Below are 19,417 nucleotides of genomic sequence, written 5' to 3' on the forward strand. Positions count from 1 at the left end.
GATTTTTCCGAAATATTCGCGACGTGGCCCGTAAATTTCCGTCGTTGGCGTATTTTTACGTTCACCCCATTTTACGTTCATCCTCCTTCTCCGCTGTCTCTCCTTTTCCTAATCGTTTTGTCTCGTTTCTCTGCAAGTGTAATCCGTGCGCAGAGTTATTTTATTTCGCAGTATGAGTAGATTGTACGATCCATTATCTCATGTTGTTGATGATGTTGCAGACGGCGTTGCACTGGGCGGCCAAACACGGCGACGAGAACATCGTGAAGCTGATCGCGGGTACCTACAAGGATTATATCAAGAGTGTCAATGAGACTTCGGTGAGTTCGGTTAATTTTCTAAGCGAAGAAAAATTCTATATAAAAATTCTGATGGGTGTCTTAGATTTGACGTTTCTGTTGAAATAAATGACGCAAAGGTTTGATATAAATTTTGTCCCTAATGCGGTTCATCTCTAAGCTTCAGAGTTCATTTAATATTCGTACAATGTCCTTCTCGCCCGTTTCATCGCGTCAGATGCTTAGATCAGATCATAAAGGCTCCCCGGCAGTATATCTTTTTTTAAGGTATATTATGCAAAGGTGGGCGTATAAGGAGTCCGTATGGATTTTTTAGTATCGTACGGTGTCATCGCGAATAAACTTACGATCTATAGAATGCTATTCGATAGTTATATACTTACAACTCAGCAAATATTTTAAGTGTTATCGCATCTGCACCTTTGATGATCGCTTCTAATCTTGTCTTCTTCTATTTCCGGATACTCTGCCAATCTGCGATCCACAGAACGGGGTAAGTCTTACTTACTATCGACTTTTCGATTTTAATTCGTTGCGAACATTCCACATACCAAAATCTAATCGCTAAGACACGTAACAAGGATCAGTGGACGATGGAAAACGTCAAAGGAAAAGTAATAAACTTTCTCCATAACCTTCCGCAATCTAAATCCATCCACGTCTCTCACCACCTGCCGCGAGTGTCTCGAGCAGCGCGTGGCGCAAATAATAACGACGAACGGGGAGGTAAAAAGAACGAGATCGATAAAGAGAAAAGCGAGGCAAGCCTGGCTGAGAATAAATCGCGAGCAGAGTATCGCTCTGGAATCTACCGTGATCTGTAAGTGGCCGGCGTGCGAAAGGAGCGTAGGACGCGCATTTAAGCGGGTTGCGAGCGCCGCGTGTCTCTTCGTGCCGGCAGAAAGGCGCAGAGTTTGTCCCCGTGGCAGAAAGGAAGGAAAGAGAGGGAAAGGTAGGCGCAGCGCACAGAGAGAAGACTGCAGATAGGATCGGATGTGTGTGGTCCGCCGCTTTGCTCTTTATAAGACTTATATAAGGTGGAGCGCCCTTCGCGGGGCAAAGAAGGAGGGCAGAAAAGAGACGAACCCACGGAGAAAACGAGAGAAAGAACGAGAAAGAGGAGAGAAGGTTGCTCGTTAGCGGCTCGCGACAAACACCGCTGAACTACCGCACACGTTCTAGTTAAACAGACCGATGAAGATAGAAATATGTAACAACTATGTACAACGAAAAAGATGTAATGAAATTCATCGAAATTCAATTTAGAGGTAATGGAAGCCTTTAGATCGGCTAGAATATTTTACAGGTTTATCGCAAGGAAACGGTTACGTGCTGCACAAGGTTCTTCCCGTTCCCTCTCTCCCCTCCCTCTTCACGAAGAACCTCAATTAAGCCGATTAGCGGCGTAATGGTTGCAGATCGCATCTAATCGCGATCATATTCGTTCGACAATGAATCTTTCGAAGTTCCGTAGCACGTTCGCGTATCCGCCTGCTCGTTACTTGATACGCTCGTTTATTTTCCCGTCATCGAGACCCGTGTTTCTCGTTTCGAAATTTTACAGAATTCCTTAGAGCTTGCAAATTAAAGAAATTATTTTAAGTCCACAGATAGTCTCGTACGGATAATTGATAGCACGGATAGAAAAATGCTGGAAACGATATAGACTTTTGTAACAGAATTTGAAAGAAATCAAAGATTTTGTAACCTGTATCAGTTTTCCTGCGGACCTCTCAATAGCGAGAACGGGAGAAACAGGGAGAATCCTTGGAAAGTAGGTTCGATTCTTTTAAAACACCAGCCGTGTCCGTCGAAGTACGCCAGAATCTCTGTTTTCAAGGATTAGTGCTCGATTTAATAAATACGCGTGTATTCGTGTAGGTACCAACAACGTCGGCCCAGGCTAATCCACTCCGGAATGGATCCATTCTCTATCCGGCTAGCTCTTTTTTCCTTCCAGCAGCGGCTTTAGCGGCAGACGGTGAATCGTGTCGCACGGCGTAATCTGTCACAGCCACCACTCTCGCCGTAGTTTTCTGCGGCTTATCCCAGCGGCCGCCTCGCCCGCTTAATGCTCTGGCAAATGAAAAAGAGGGAAAACCGTGGGGAACCGACGACGAGTCTCTCCGGCAGCCTCCCTGCACTCTTAAGTCGCGTATCCTTCTCGTCGCGATTTCGCGCTGTGTAATATCCTACCCATCTTCTGCTCTAACTGTTTCGAATCAAAGCAACTGTGCTTCTTCGTCGTTCTAGTGTAACAAGAATTTTCTATTTCTCTTAGAGAGATTGGAGCAGAGTGATTGCTACGAGGAACTTTGGTTGAGATGAAAGTAAATGAAGTTAAATTTTAATAAACTTCGAAGGTGTCTATTCGAAACAAAGACACTTAAACTTCTCTGTTTGGAGACTTAAACACTCATCTTCTAAACTCTGAAGTAATCCTACGTTTCTTAGATTTATGTTCCAATGACTTCGTATTGCAATTAATAATTCAAAGATCAAAAGACTGACATTTGCATATATCAATTCGTTCCAAATCTCTGCAAAAAGTAACTTCAAACCCTCCTGCATCAAAGAACACAGAAATTTTTTAATAGATCAAACTCGTTGTAACGACCAATTTAATTCCTTCCTCGACTGATCGTTTTTTGGCACAGTATCTTATCCGGTGGCGAAATTCGTGGAGACATTTCTTCTCGCGATTGACCGAACGTCGAACGTTAGACGTTACCGGCGATCTTACGTGGCGCACGGCGGATCGGAGTCACGAGCGTAATCTGTCACCGGTACCGCTTCCAGCGCAGTTTTCTACGGCTTATCGCGGCATCGGCTCGCATTTAATCCCCGCAAAAAACGGTGCCCGTTCCCCACGGGGACCGTAAGCCGCCCGTGTGGCGCCTGCATCCTTGCAGGCGTACGACAGACAACGACAATGGCGATCCCACTGGTAGACCTTCGAGACACCGGCGGAATCTGTCGCGTACACCGGGTGACCCATTTCGAACGCATCCTGTAGAACCCCGAGATCGAAGATCATATAGAGGAGTATACTACTTTAGTTAATAAAAGCAGACGCAGAGAAATCTTAATGATGAATGTCGTCGTGAGTGACTAGGCTTGATCATCCAAATGCACGCGAATCTTTTTTCTATTTTTAGTAATCTTGAACACTAGATAAAAATGCATATACTTCTTTGAGTGTTATTGATGAACCTCGTGGTCTTGGGGATTATTTAGTAGTAAATCTATAGCGAATTTTATTGATAAAAGTATGAAAACCTTCCAATTGAAAAAGCATTGTTGCATCGATTGCCGATTTATCCAGCTCTACACCGCAATCGTGTTACCTCAGGCACTACCGTCTGAAGTCCGTGAAGGGATCTTTAAAAAATCATCCGTCGATGTTTGCGACCGTGTAACATTTTCTCTACAAATTAACTCAGGAAAGCCAAGAAGTCGAGGACCGGAGAATGGGGCTACCTGAGAGACTACCAGCCGGCGAGAACAGAAAGGCGAAGAAAAAAGGTGGGATCCGCGTTATAGGAACCAATATTCGAGGGTGTCGAAATACAAAATGTCGGAATCTCGGCCGTCAAGGGCGGGCCGTTATGATTTAGCTGCTCGTAAAGGCGGCTCGATGTAGGAAAATATTAAAATTGAAAATCCTCAACGGTGATATACGCGTGCGTGATATTGGTGGCCGGCAGCTGTCCCGTTCCCGAAGATTGTCGCTGAAGAAGGACGGCGACACTCTGCCTAGCGCAAGAGGACGCGCAGACACACGAGTCCAGGAACGCGAAAAGAAATCTTTTGGAGTAACCGAGACAAGACGAGAGGGTTGGAAAGCGAAGGTGGAGATCGTGGGGGAGAAAACGGGCCTGGTGACGACGCGATATTGTCTCGAGGCTCGGTGACTCCGCGTGTCGGGACAATGCTACTTTAAAATATCGTCGAAAGTATAAAGAGGAGAAGGGTGAGCCACGGTGCGCGTATACGAGAATGAACGAAATAGAAAAGGGTGAGAGAGTGAGCATGCGTGAAGGCAGAGGGTGTCGTGCCACTTGTCGCGAGGACACACGTGTCGCACGCTATTGGAGTCGGGGAAAAAGGGTGACTCCAACGAGTTACCCCATACGTGCCATTTTCTATTCCTGGCGTCGTTGTAACGCGCTGCCTTTCGCCCACCTATACGCGGGGACTTTAAAGTGAAATAAATTAGAGCCGGCGCCCACCGAATAACTCTCTGCCTCTCTCTTTTTCTCTCTCGTCCAGCCGGCTTCGACCCCTTTCGAAAACCTCTGCACCCCCGAGGGTTGCAGCTCTCGCCTCGAAAACGGCGCTCGCCTATGATCGCGGTTTCGACGCATTTGTCACTGCGTTTATTGCGGAATGCGATATTGAGAGAGATATAGTGTATATACAGGGAGGCTGTTTATGGTGGCGCGTTCGGGAGTCGATTCAATTTTTTAGTCGTCTCGTTCAGCTTGTAACTTGAAAACATCGCTCCTCGCGTTGTCGACGTTGCAACTGGTGTTCGCTTTATCGAATGGTTCGAACGAAGTTTTCGCAGTTTATTTTAACTGCTGACTCTGTATGGGCACAGAGTGGTTTATACGGGTTTTTCAAATAGTCTGAAATCGTTGCTGGATATTAGTCGCAGCTCTATTTTAGTGGAAAATCTTGGAAATTTAAACGACGCGAAATTGGACGATGACAATTTAAATCTTGTTTCGAAGTTATGAGAGAGGCTGTGCGTACACAGATCCGTTGCATCGTCTACGCAACTCTTACGGATCGTCCGCGTTTTCACTTCCACCGGATAATGACCGGTGCACGCACACAATTACGCGCAATTTGTCGCACTTATCGAAGCGTATATCGTGAACGGCCGGTACGTGCTCGTAGCTCGCTTTCGTGAGTACCGGTTCACCGAGACACCGTCGCGAGTTTGCACTTTGCATACGATATTTCAAGGTCGCGCAATTTTTATCCCCGCCACGACTGACACGATCGATCTTTCTTCCACCGATGAGAAATTCTTTCAACCTGAACCTCGTCCGCGTGACATGTTTTCCTTTATCCAAATTGTGATTAAACCCGTCTTTTATAATAATCGTTGCGTACCAATAACTATAAGACTATAAAGCTGAAAGTGTCACGGTTATTTTCTGTCCATGATTCTAGCCGTAATAACGTTGCAGCACCAATCACACTACTTGTACTTATTTTTCTTTCATGACTCGATTTATCCAACTACACATATATATCACTCCGTCTCAACGACTCCGTTACTAGATTTTGCAATATAGCCATCATTAAGATAGTGAGACGATACAAAATCGTCGATTAACTTCAATATCCATAGGGATCTGCTGCGATTCTCGAATTTTTATATTTCATTCATTTGCTCTCACAGTAGCAAATGAAATAGATTTGTAATATTTTAAGAGAATGTTCGACGTAACATTAGAATAAACCCGATATATTTTAATGTCGGAAAAACACAGTTGAGTAAAACATGATCGAGAAACGCAAAAAAAAAAAAAAGGGAAATCTTTAACTTTCTTCAATTTCGAGGTAGATAGGGCATTTTAACTAAAGAAGACAGCATAGAAACAAGTTTTAAGATGCTGGGCGATTTTGGTCAGACGAAAAGTTGCCTCCAACGTACATCCACCTTCCTATTTTCCTCGCAGGTACTTTCTCGGTTCGGGGCCACGCAGTCCGCCTGCTAAATTATTCAAAAGATTGGAATCTTAAGGGCGAGCTACTGAATTATTAATTTATAGGCGTTATTGGGTGCGTGTGCGGCTATCTCGATACCGGCACGCATTAGTCAAACGGGTTATGGCGATCGGGCCAGTCGGCTACACGTCGATCTTCGAGCTAGTATTGTTAATATCTTTGTAAAGGCGAAGAAGCGGATCAAAAGTGGCAGCTGTTTCCTGCGCGACCGAGGAAAAGCGGTCCCTCTTTCACCTGCCGCCCTCCGCGCGATACTAATTGCCAGATAACGTCCCTCCGATGTTTCATCCACCGCGACACAATTTCGTGTACCATCGATTCCGCGCTACGCGCCATTTCACGCGCGTACACTGTCATCCGTAAGTGTTCCGGTGTTTTCAGTGTAGCGAAAATATTTCAGATACGTTTCGAACGAATCCCTTTAATCTGATTTTTTCCTTTGATCTTATCCCAGCGACAACCGTATACAATTAGTGGATATCAGCTAACATTAAACAGCAGTTTATAATACAGTTTATACAAAACCCTTACACGATACGTATTAGCTTAACTTTTGGAAGTGGCTGTTAAGTAATTTTAATTTTCACGCGAGTAAATCGATGCACTTTCTATAGTGTATTCGTTGTTACTGTCATTTTGTGCATATAACATGCAAAATTGCGCCAGGTGTCCGAATACTTGTGGACGTAGCATACGCGTACTCCTTTTATTCCCGTTGCACCTTTTCTCCGCGCGTTATGTCGCGTCGCGACGCACGAGGGTGCGAAAGACGTTTATTCGGTATCGTTTGCATCGTAATTGGCTGTGGCGCGTGTATCGGGATATGGTGATACTGTCGTAGAGCAGGGACATGGAAGAACATGTTATTAGAGCACGATGAGGGATTACATTGTCGTGGGACGAGTGGTATAATTCTTGTGACGGACACGATGGTCGCTTTTGTTCCACCTTTCCTTTCATTCCCTGTTCGATGATAATGAGATGCGTATTGTGGTAGGTTGGGGTTAATCGCTGGTGTTTACCGTTCTTTTATAGCGATCCAAGTTACGAAGTAACATAGCAACCATGATAAGAAACCTGGTAGGTATTCGCAGTATCTGTAGTAATTTCACCACTCGAGTTTTTTAGTCATCTTCTGAATTGTTGGTTTGAAGGTGGAAAATACACTAATGGTTCAATTATGCATGCTACCAGGTAACTATATTTTTCTGTACTACGTCGGTAAGCTGGATCGTTTATATTCAAACCTAACCTTCTACTACCCCCAGGCTTTGAAGAAATTCGAAAAGATTCTAGAATACTTGTCAACGTCTATACTAAATTATCTAATAATTCACTAAGTCAAATGTGCGAAACTTTTTTCAACTTTTCCAAGATAAAAATTCTTTTCGGAAAGATTTAAAGGTGAAACGTCGTTTTATTTTTATGGAGAACTAAAGATATTGAAGACAACCGTCGCGTTCTACTCTGATCTTCGAAAACAGCCCCGTCGCAAAGGAAAACTCGTACAGGGAGACGTATTCTGCGAACGATTATCGAGCGATGTTGCAAGATAACGGTGAATTCGTTGAAACCGCAGAGAGCAGTGGCGAGATCCACGCCGAACAGCCGGATGAAAGTCGGAAAGTTCATGCGTATGCCAATCTGTCTGTCGCACGCAAGGTTCGTTTTCCCGGCATCGCGTTTCAATCTCCTCGTTCGTGCACGCACGCGGCGCGGCACGGAGATAATATTGTTGCGTCGCGGAAACGCGAATTCGCACGCTCCGAATGATATTCATAATACGACGCCATTAATTCCTCATTGTCTCCGCGTTCCTTCGCCCCTCCATCTTGACTTTACCTCATTTTTTCTCCATCGTCATCCTCCCATCGCGTTCTCGATGGCGAGAAAATAGCCGCGCCGCGATAACGCATCAATGGAAGAGCCGTTTTCCCGTAGTTCGTTGCGTGCGCACGAGTTTTTCTCTCGCAAATAAGTAAAAACTGGATCCTCGTTACGTGATTCTGGTTATGTGGAAAATGTTGCTGGTTAATCGTAGCTTGACTCGTAATTCGACTCTTGCAGGGATACACGCCGTTGCACATCGCGATGCAATTCGGTCACGAGAATATCTTCAATCTGTTGGTTCAGGTGTACGGTGAGTTCTTATTGTTGAGAATCGCGGATTAACGCTTTCTATTGACACATATGTCGTGTAGTTTTTTTTAATTACTTATGTAATTAAGCGTAAGCGACGCTGCTGACGTAACCGATGCATCTTTGCGCTTGTGTGTGAACGAAACGATTGCTGTACTTGGTACAAAAAATTGACGATAAATGGACAAGAACTAAATGCGTTATGCGTTAGAAAGCTATCGCTACGATAGCAGTCCTAGGAAAACAAATCATTCTATAGTAAATGCTCTTGACCGATGCGTATAAGAATCGTACGGTTTTCACGATTATCTCTTCCATTCTGTTTTCACACGATATTTACAGGTGCGAACCAAGAGGTACGCGACTACAGCGGGAAGAAGGCCAGACAATACTTGGTCTCCCAGGAGGCCGCTGTCAGTCAGGACACCTTCCGCAGTAAGTACCGCGCTCCTTTGAAGCAAAGAAATTCAAAGCGATGCAAAGGAAAGAAAAAAAAGGGACAGCAGCAAGATGGAGCAAAAAGAAAAGAATAAATACAATTTATTATCCGCGTAAAAGCGCAATAATTGACTCGTAAATGCGAACACTATCAAGGCAAACGATCGAGTGATGTTATCGGCGGGCACCGTAAATGAGACGCGTCAGAGTTTCATAATATTCGCGCAAGGGAAGCTCGTAACGTTTACGCAAATCACCGAGTAAATTACCTCCCCGTCCGTGTACTTTTATAGTCGCCTTCTTTTTTTTTTTTTCTTTTTTATTCTCCGTCGTTTTTATTCTTTTCCTTTTATTCACCATTGAAACCCGAGAGAATGATCATCGTCGTCGATCTCTTTCCTTTCCGTTGCGGTTATCACGCTAACATCGGTGGTCTATTAATTTCGCGTTAATCGCGAGCCTGAGAAAACGCGTCGGACGAGAGGGACGCGGTGCCGCGCCGTTTCAATACTACGAGCAGATATTGTCGCCCGAACGAGAAGCGATTAAAGTTACGCAACATTAAGAGGCAAACACTCGAAACCGATGGGGAAAGTATCCCCTCTAACGAGGATTCCCCTGCTCGCTTCGATTGTATTTTAAACAGCGCCCGCGTTTCTGTCGATTCGATTAAATACTTCTCGCTGAGATCTAGAAATCGTTTGAACCATAGCGCGTATGTTACGGGCTAAAAGTATCTCGATTATGCGAATATTATTACAATAGAGTCTGGCTCGTATTAGATTCGAGAAATTTATCTAATCCGAATTAATCCAGCTAATTGACGAATCGGAATAAATTTTAACGAAGAGTTCTGCATTTATACTTTTGGCCTGTAGTGTTCGTAGAAATTGATACGTAATTTAAGACACGCGAGTATTCTCTTTAAGAGAACGTAAATAATCTAGAATTTAGTTTTACGTATGTTATTACAAACTGTAATTTACAAGAAGGAAATTTTCCTTGGAAGGATGTTCATAATTTAATACCTTTCAATTACTTCCTCAAGCTGTAACTTGATTCATATAATCCGTGACAATTCGCGATTTTATTTAAGTAAATATCGTACGAGAGAAGAAATACAACGTAATAAAATACGGATGCTCAATCGTCGCGATAGAGCAATTACAGGTTTCCGCACCAGGTACACCGCAGTTTACATTGCTTTCATGCGCTTGGTTCTGGTTCAGCCTTGGTTTTCTAAGCCTTCTATTTTCACTATCAGCTTTCTTTTGATCGCGCGCATGTCCGTCTCGAGGAATTCGCCTGCCGTGTCTCGGCGACGTTTGCTTCCTAGTTTCCATACTCTTTCCAAGGGAGCATGCGAGTAATCTACATGAGGCATTAACTAGTTTGCATCGACCATACACCTTGTTCTTCCTCCTTCTTTATTACAAACAATTAAATTTCTACTTTGTTCTCCGTCTATCCGTATAAATCTTGCTCCAACGAAGATATTTACCCAGACATACACGCACATACGTTTGGTCTATACTTGGTAGAATTCTGTCCTTTCCTCTTAACAGACTCATTTCTCAAATCATTTAACAAATTCATTCTTTTCGTAGTAACAGAGTTTATCGAGACAAAGAATATCGCACAATGACGATCAGACATGTGTCGTAATATCTAAAATCCAAACTCATTTCCTCTTTGTCGAATCAAAATTATTCGAAAACAGGGAATTAATAGAAATTGTATTCGTCTCTCACATTTATTACAACAAATCGCTATAAGCATGTGCCATAAAATCATCTACACGCATCTAAAATAATTTAATAAACTCCTGTACATTCGAGAACTTTTTACATATTTTTCTTTTTTTTTTTTTTCTTACAAAAGCTCCACCTTATACATAAACCAACGAAATTTCAACTAATTCGTTCGATCGAATCACGCTGTATCACACGATCGTACTAACCGAACGATCTCCTCCTCTGTTTCTAACCTTCGTCCAACGATAACCACGTATTCCAAAATTTTATAATCTTTTCCATCGTCCAGCACCGAAATTTTCATCGAAATTAACCCTCCATACCAGTAAGCACGAGTTCACGGCATGCATCTCCAGCTTGCTTCTAAACGTTAATCCTGCCTCTGTAAAGAAAAAGTAAAAGGTGTACAGGTATCCCGTGTGACGACCACGCGATCGAAATAGACGACAGGAAATGGTTTCGGGTTCTCTGCTCCTCTGTCCTCTGTTCTCGGTGAGTATCGGGGCTCTGGAAGTATTCTTCTGTTGTAGGGATTACTGCTGCCGCTACGCTCAGGCAAGTTCAGAAGCACACCTCTGCTAAAGTAGTAAAGCGCTTGTGTCGCAAGATTAAAGTAGCCGCACCTTAGAGTAACGTATGACTGTCACTTTTGTCGACGCTGACGTGAGTATTGCGCGGAGAATCCGCGGGTCCACTTCGCGTTTTTAACACTCTGCGCCATCGAGATGCCTCGACGGTCTACGACAGGAAGAAGACTCTCAGACATCTTTTTCTCTATCCTTTTGTTTTATTTATTATATTTTTTTTTCTTTCTCTCTTACTTTTTCCTCTATTTCGATCGGTATCCGACAAACAGTGGACCCGTTCATTCCCGAAATTCCAATGGAATCATGTACGTCCAGTACTCGTGACTCTTCGCTTCAATCTTTTTTTTTTTTTCAACGAATCGCACACCACTGAATATTTTTGTGATGTCTTTACACGTATACTTAACTGTAAACGCGTATAAAGTCGCGAAGTGTGGCTGTTTGCGAACGCGTAAATATTTCGTTTATCTCGTTTATTTATTGTTTGACGATGTCGTGCTGCTATTAATTGAACGTTGCGCTTGTCATCGAATGCCTCGACGTAATTAAATCACACTTGTGTAACGATCGATGCGTGGTATTCTCGTGTTGCGATACTCTCGAGGCTTGACGCAACGCACGTGGTATCGAGAAGGCTGAAAATAAAACTGGTGAACAAGCATAAATCCTCGCCTCACGTTGTCTCCAAACGATTTGTCTTTGAACGAAAATTACGTTTCAACGATCAATCGAAGTGGCAGTAGTACCTGAAAACACTCCCAGCACCGTAGAAACGATGTGATTTAACCCTGTCAGCCGACGATGCGAACAGTTCCTGAATGCCGCGATTTTATCTCGTTCAATTTACACGCTTATGCTCTCCGGCGATCGCGTAAGGCGACGAGAACGACTCAGACCTGTTCCACATCGTCGGCTAACGACAATCGTCAGTGTTTTCTTTGTTGTCACTGTTCAACGCGTTTGATGGTAAAGCATGTGTACGCGAGCATGAGAAAATTTGCCGATTTCCTTCATTCACATCCGTTTTCCGTGCGCGTTGCACCTCTGAATCTCGACAATCGAACAATCGTCAGTTTTATTTTAACAGAGATTCGCTTTGTTACACGTCCTATCATTACACGTTAATCGTATGCAGCGCGAGTTCACTCACCCTTTCGATCTTCCGTTCGATGAAACACGCGAGAAGATCGACTACTTCCCGCCGTGGCGCCGGAAGGTGCTCGCACGACTTCGCGGCAAACATCGACTTCGCGCGCGAATACGAAGCGACACGAGTTACTTTTTAACCAGATTAACTCTCTCGGTTGTATCTCCGTCCTGTTTCGATTGCTCGTCTAGTATGAAAGACGAGTTTAATCGTTTTACGAGCGAATCCATCTTCGATGCTCGGTTGCGTGGAAGAAGTTTGTTTTTAGATGATCAGTGCTTAGTAGCGTCGTAGCAGGTTGTAACAGAGGCTGACTGCCTACGTATTTCGTATATTTTTCTACGATTAACCACGAAGACAAGAATTTCAAGAGCTTGCTATTGACTGGAACGAGTACGATAAATTCTCTTATTCGTTGTTACTGATAATAATCAGCCTATTTTACGAGCTACTTTATCACGTTAAACGTAATACTACGTTAGGTGGCGTTAATTGGTTAAAGTTATCATAAATCTTACGAATACTGAAGTTTCTTTAATTTAATTTTTTTGATCAACTGCGACATCGTTGGTCGCTGATTATTCCTATGACAGTTGACGTATTAATCCGAGAAGAAATTTCGACAGAGTGTTCTTTAAGAATTTTTATAGATTCGTCTAGAAATTTTGAACGATTATATTAATCGATCAATGTGGTTACCAAGCACTGAGCATCTCCGCAGCTCTTTCATCCGTTATTAACCAACGTCGACAGCCAGCAAATACAACACAAGCTGTCGTTCTAACGTTTTCTAACCACGACGACTAATTCCGTTCGGTCGTTTAGTGGCTTTCTGATAATTTTTAATAATCACTCCGTGTCTACTAATCCTTGATACTCCTCTTCATCGACGACCGCGCGCGTCGTCGTGCCTCCACGAGACAGTCTCAAATGATTTTCTATTTTATTTCAGAAATAAAAGCAAGGAAAAAGCATGCAGGTAAGAAATAATACGCATGGAACGATCACTAATTAAATGGAGCTATAGTTTAGTGCATGCGTCGGGCCGATCTGTGGAGTAGACAGTGTGTTCGGTAGAGTGGTTTTTCATTTTTCTCTAAACCTGGTACACTACCACTTGTTTCTATTCGCAGTATTATTCTTTAGACGGAAAGTGAAAAGATTATTAGGATCCGTATTGGTAACGTAGAATTTTCACTTTCTACTTCGAAACACCTTTATAGATCTGCGACACAGGATTATTCTATGACCGAAACGAAGAAAATTGGCGTTGCTCGACTATCTTTATACGCGTAGCGTAACTCGCGAAAAATGATAGCAGAGGCTCGATTACTTTCTTCCGTCAATTTTCTCCTTTCTTATAGATGAACTCCTAGTCTCGAATTTCTACAATTACACTTTACAACTGACGCATCTATCCCTCGCACAAGTCTGCGTATCTCGAAACAATTGCCCTCTGAGGTATCTCACAAAAATCTTGCTCCTCGTTAACAATAACCTCGTCTTTACTCCAACGCCATTTCGTCTACAACGATTACAAAAAGTATTGGCACACGCCCTTCTCTTTCAATGAAGCGTCTCTTCGTCAGATTCTACCTTTCGTCTTCGTAACGTGAAATGTTTACTTGGTCCCAAGGAATCAGCGTACAATTGCTATAATAAATACAACGATGCGCCAAATACTTCCTGTAATCACCGTAGATCACCATTGACGATGAACCAATGATACTATAACGCGAACAATAAATTAACGATACCAAGAGACCTCCTCGTCCAGAAGATAGATTCCGCTCTTTGATCGTCCTTGGACTCGATCCTAGCCTCCTTCGCTGGTAGATGCATGCGACACGAGCCAAATTTCAAACACGTAAAACGTTGCAGTGCGTTGCAACGTGTGCAACAGACGCGCACTTGCGTTGCTCCGTTTGCCAGTGGCACGTACAGTTCCCTTAGGAACGGTGATTTAGAAACAGCTAAACGCAACGAGCAACGTATACGCGCGGCAAGCGTTTAGCAACGGCGATGATTACAACGTGGTAACACGATGATTGATTGAACACGCAGAGAAAGATCTTGGTTTCCTGCGTATTGGCTCGCTGAACGTACGCGTGAAACGTACGACGGAAGCGTTCAGCCAGTTCCTGGGTGTGGCAACTAGCAGCAGCGCCAGCAGCAACCACGAGAAGATACACAAGAGCTGGGGATCGGCGGATAATGTGCAGGTAGAAGAGAGAAAGAGGGACGATCGCGTTCTCGAAAATTACCCGATACCCGGCCTCCTTTCCTTAACCCTCTATAATTATTCAACCCTTGGACGAGCGCTCGCCACCATCGTACCCCGCCTCCTCCATCGCTGAATATTATGAATATTACGCGACGAATCGCCAACTCGTTTAATATTAACGCTCGCTTTCCATGCAGAAGGAGACGAAATTACCGTGTAAGCGCGACCACCGTCCTCTTCTTTCAGATGACACTGGATTCATCTGCAAGTCGCGCGTTTTTTACATAGGAGATGGTTGATTCTTTCGATAACAATTTTCCATTTATAGTTCCCTCTTGTCTTCCCCTCGCGCAAGTATTCGATATACAGGGTGGTTGGTAACTGGTGGTACGAGCGGTGAAAAGGGGAGATTTTACGCGAAAAAAGAAGTCGAAAATATAGAATGAACATTTTTCGCTTGAGGCTTTGTTTTCGAGAAAATCGACTTTGAATTTTCGCTCGGTACGCCTGCACTTTATCGCGTCTCGTTATAACGCATCTCACTGTAGATCGTTGTCTCGATGGAAAAATTAAAAAAAAAACAATTTTTATTCTATATTTTCGACTTCTTTTTTCGCGTAGAATCACCCCCTTTTGTACCACCAATTACCAACCACCCTATAGATAATAAAAATAGTAACGTACGTAATTGGTGGGATATTGGGTTAGCAATAATTAAGTGATTGCGGATTTTGTCATTAGGCGGTATTGACAAAATCCGCAATCACTTAGTTTCCAACATACATACATAATAGTAGACATAATAGTAGACAAAATAATAGACAAAGGTTGAAGAGTAGAAAAAAGTAAAGAATTTGCAGAATTCCGGGAAACTATCTAACTTAACTTAAGGTTATTAGAGAAAAATCAATTTCCTCGATTCTGGCAAATTGGCTTGGCAACTAAGTGATCGCGGATTTTGTCAATACCACCTAATGGCAGAATCCGCAATCACTTAGTTGCCAAGCGAATAATATAGCAGAGAATATCATAAAGTAACACACGGTTTATGAAAGTAGCTACAGAATCGAGGAAATTGATTTTTCTCTAATAACCTTAAGTTAAGTTAGATAGTTTCCCGGAATTCTGCAAATTCTTTACTTTCTTCTACTCTTCAACTTTTGTCTACTATTTTGTCTACTATTATGTCTACTATTATGTATGTATGTTGGAAACTAAGTGATTGCGGATTTTGTCAATACCGCCTAATGACAAAATCCGCAATCACTTAATTATTGCTAACCGAATCCGCAATCACTTAGTTGCCAAGCCAATATAGTAGAATCGCCTTACAATGCTTAACCCGACGAAACGCTGGTACAATATCGTCCAAGGGTTGTGATTCTGCCATCGGAGAAAGATTATTAACGATTGACAAACAATTTTTCTAATTTCCACGAAGTTGGAGCAGAAGATGATGCCACCGCCTAAGTACGCGCCCATCAAGAAGAGAAGAAGCCGACGAGGGCAGGATTTTGGATCGTCGCGAGATCATCAGGCTGCCAGTCAACCGAGCACTCCACTGCTTCAGGGCAAGGCTTCTCGGTCGAGTCAATCGATGCATCGTCGACCGATCTCCACGACAGCCGTCAGTTCCGCCGCGCCCAAGACGCAGCAGAACAACGACTCGGACTCGGATACCGCGTGTGGTTTCGACTCCGCGTGGAGAGGATCCGCGCAACTCTAGGAGAAACATTTTATCGCGAAACTTCCCTTCTTTGGTATCGCGAAAGCCCGAGGCTCTACTGATTCACCGTGTACCTTGCCTTCTGGTCTTTTAAAGTAACAATTTTTATCTATCTCTATTTTTATCTCTATTTTTTATCTCTATTTTTATCTCTCTCTCTCTCTCTCTCTCTCTCTCTCTCTCTCTCTCCGATTAATCGATCAAATTGTAATTACTGAAGCGTATTATGTTCAAAAGAAAACTGAGAGCAAATTGTTTGAGGAAAGAGTAACGATGATGGTAATTGACGAGCTTAAATGTTGGACGAGCTTGGAGTAACTTTTCGTGGATTGTGAAAGAATGTTATTCGGAGCTACGAAAGTATAAAATCAGGAAAAAGATCACTCGCCCTATCGATCCGACTAATCTGATACGACAGGGGTTTTAAAGGAATTCATTTTTAAAGATAACTCCCGTGATGATTTTCCAATGACATTTTCTTAAGTTACAGAAACGATCTACTTTTTAATATAATTATTATTGTAGAGTTTGTAAGTGCCTTAATTTAATACCTGGAAGCAATGCTTTAGGTTTATCGATGCATTCTTTGCACAAAAGCCAAATCAGCGTGTTTCTGTCGTAATTGTGGTAACGAGATTACGATTCATTCATACAGGGTGTATTGCGCACAATTTTTTGTGAAATACTTTTATCAATTAAGAATGTGAATACAGTCGATGTACCTAAATCGTAGTGAATAGAAATTGCAATATCCTCTGTGTTCTCGTATTGTCGATGAATATATTAAATATTTGATCGTAGATTTTCTAAATGAATTGTATAAATAATTGTTTGGAATAATAATAAATAATAACTTGACTAATTGTAATTGCACATACATACTTATATGCGTAATTCGTATTCCCTATTAGATTTACTGCAAGTGTCCAATGGAATTTAATAAACGATATACGCGCCATCTCTTCGGGTGCTCGGATATTAGTTTCACTAACAGCTTCCTGAGTTCTCTGCTAGATTTCGTGTAGTTACATTGCCAAAGTCATTCAACTTACGTATCAACAGATGTCGCTAAATAGTTATTACGACCATATCATCAATGGAGTAGTTTTACGCAAATATGTTTACGAAGGAGTTGAACTCTGAATTGTAAATTGTAAGGATTTGTTAGTTAAGGCATATGCTCGATAAATTTTGCTTTACTTTTTCTAAATACTAAATCTTCTAAATACTTTTTAAATACTTAAAGTGTAAATATGAATTGATTTTATCGATTGACTGTTTTCAAATAAAGTGGAATATGTGGGGTTATATTGGATTTAGTTAGATATTCCTTTCTTTTATTAACGAGAATTATTTTTTCTTGGCCATGTACGATATATGCCATCCTAGTGTAAGTGTATTTAAATAATTTTCAAAACCAGTAGTTTTGAAACTAATTTGCTTTAATACCATTAGTATTTTAATATTGGAAAATTGGGTTGCATCGATCCTGTGAAAATAAGTACAACGTTTTACGTTTATATTGAACTATGTGAAGCAAAGAAATATTGGGAAGTTGATTATAAATACAATGAAAAATTGGATTTATTGTATTTAGAAGTACAAAAAAAGAAAAATTCACAAACAGAAATATATGTACCGTGGCCAGCATCGTGCAACATTTCTCTTGATACGATAGAAAAGATACAGACAGGTTTAGATGTTGAACAGTAAGAGTAAAAATTGTTTACACATTCTGGCGATTATGTGGTCATGATTTATGAATTGATCTATGTATTTTGTAACAGGATAACGCTTGTTTTTAAATTAGAAGATAGTACAAGCATTATTTACAAAGTTAGTAAGGATCTTGTGAAGCCTGTAGATCCAGAGAGAACAAAATTAATGAAAGAGAAGGAGGAAAAAAAAACAAATTTAGAGAAAGAAATCAGGAAAAATACTTCGTATTTGTATGAATTAGCAAAATCATTAACTGCAGAAAATGCTAATGAAGATAAGGATACAGATGTAAGCCATAGCAGTAAAACAACAGCTGAATAAAATATGCTATTTTATTTATTTAATTTTCATATTTAAGTGGTATCGATATTCTTCAAAGAGTTAAAAGAAATTAAATATAAAATTGTAATATGTTTCCCTTAAATGTTTATTATATTGAAATTATGTTTGAAATATGTAGAGTTAAAAAGTATACTAAAAATTATGTAACTATGTATTTAAAATGATATGTATTAAGCTGCCACTGCAAATGTGAATATTAAATAAATTATTGCTTAAAGACATTTTAGAAGCAGTTTCTATATTAACACATTATCTATGTGATTTAATAAACACTGCAAGTATGAGGCACATGCTGTTTCATTACTTTCTACTATCCATAAAGATAATGAACATTCTAAGCTAAGGTTAAATCTTTTGATAATTTTATGTTGTTTTGTATGTATAAAAATACGTAACGAAAGTACATTTTAGTACGGTTTCTACTCTGAGTGTTGAAAATATATCTATCTACAAAAAAAATTTACGACACTTGTATTATATACATCTTTGAATTACTATTTTTTGAACGACATGATTTTCATTTTTAACATCGTAGTATATATAAAGAACGTCGCTCTCGTAAAAACTACTTATCTGTTTTATCTTAATGAAATATTCTTTTAATCGTATTTATGCTATGTATATAGCAGATGTTCCACGATAAGTGCCGTTTGATATAACTAATGAACGGCAGGTGACAAAATACAAGGAGACTTTTATCATCGGACATTATGTAAAATGTCGATATGAATACAAATTTTACCTTTAACTTTTCAAGGTCATGCTGTGGCTACTTCATAGATACTTTAAACATTCAATGCTGTAAAATTTATCGTATGACAGACGAATATAAACAATGCGTACTTTTCTATTTATGTTTACCTTGCTCTTCATACAACAAGTTTTACAACATTAACGTAAAAATATCTTTTAACCTGATCATTTCTCAACCCAAATACCTTAATACTTTTGTAGAGAATTAAAAGAATATGTTGAATAGCGTATGAAAAAATGTATGCTGCCACTTAAGGCAGTAAAGATGACCTAGGCATGACCCTGAAAATTTGAAGATAAAAATTTTTTCACGGTGACATTTTGCATAAAAAATGATGATAAAAGTCTTACATTCTTGTCTTATCACCTATTGTTCAGTAGTTACATCGAACAGCACTTGTCGCAGAACATCCTGTGTGCATCGTTTATGTATATGTATACATACATATGACTTAAGTATTATAGAGTATATAATTAATACATTGACAAGAAAATATTAATTAATACAAAACGAGTGATTTTTTACATAATTATGTAGTTTGGC

General features: G+C 41.0%; 2 protein-coding genes across 6 annotated transcripts in view; both read left to right on the forward strand.

The window, feature by feature from the left end:
- Positions 1–16,938, forward strand: part of LOC100746372 (ankyrin repeat domain-containing protein SOWAHB) — a 116,958-nt gene extending 100,020 nt beyond the window's left edge. For 2 of the 5 annotated variants that reach the window (XM_033319166.1, XM_033319167.1), the window contains exons 9-16: positions 222–320; positions 787–792; positions 8,112–8,184; positions 8,526–8,618; positions 13,062–13,088; positions 14,174–14,331; positions 15,775–16,173; positions 16,207–16,938. In XM_033319166.1, coding sequence (XP_033175057.1) covers positions 222–320; positions 787–792; positions 8,112–8,184; positions 8,526–8,618; positions 13,062–13,088; positions 14,174–14,331; positions 15,775–16,059 — 741 coding nt within the window. In that variant the 3' untranslated portion in view covers positions 16,060–16,173; positions 16,207–16,938. Of the gene's footprint in view, positions 1–221; positions 321–786; positions 793–8,111; positions 8,185–8,525; positions 8,619–10,905; positions 10,931–13,061; positions 13,089–14,173; positions 14,332–15,774; positions 16,174–16,206 lie in introns of those variants that run through there. The other 3 variants (XM_033319169.1, XM_033319168.1, XM_033319170.1) reach the window with 3 other exon arrangements.
- Positions 16,939–17,136: 198 nt separating this feature from the next.
- LOC100746605 lies at positions 17,137–18,408 on the forward strand. The gene is made up of 3 exons (XM_003486986.4): positions 17,137–17,449; positions 17,515–17,768; positions 17,847–18,408. The coding sequence occupies exons 1-3, from the start codon at positions 17,426–17,428 to the stop codon at positions 18,097–18,099; spliced, it is 531 nt and encodes a 176-aa protein (XP_003487034.1). The 5' UTR covers positions 17,137–17,425; the 3' UTR covers positions 18,100–18,408.
- Positions 18,409–19,417: the final 1,009 nt, after the last annotated feature.

The sequence above is a fragment of the Bombus impatiens genome, unplaced genomic scaffold (genome assembly GCF_000188095.3).
Source record: "Bombus impatiens unplaced genomic scaffold, BIMP_2.2 scf_0136, whole genome shotgun sequence".
NCBI lineage: Eukaryota > Metazoa > Arthropoda > Insecta > Hymenoptera > Apidae > Bombus > Bombus impatiens.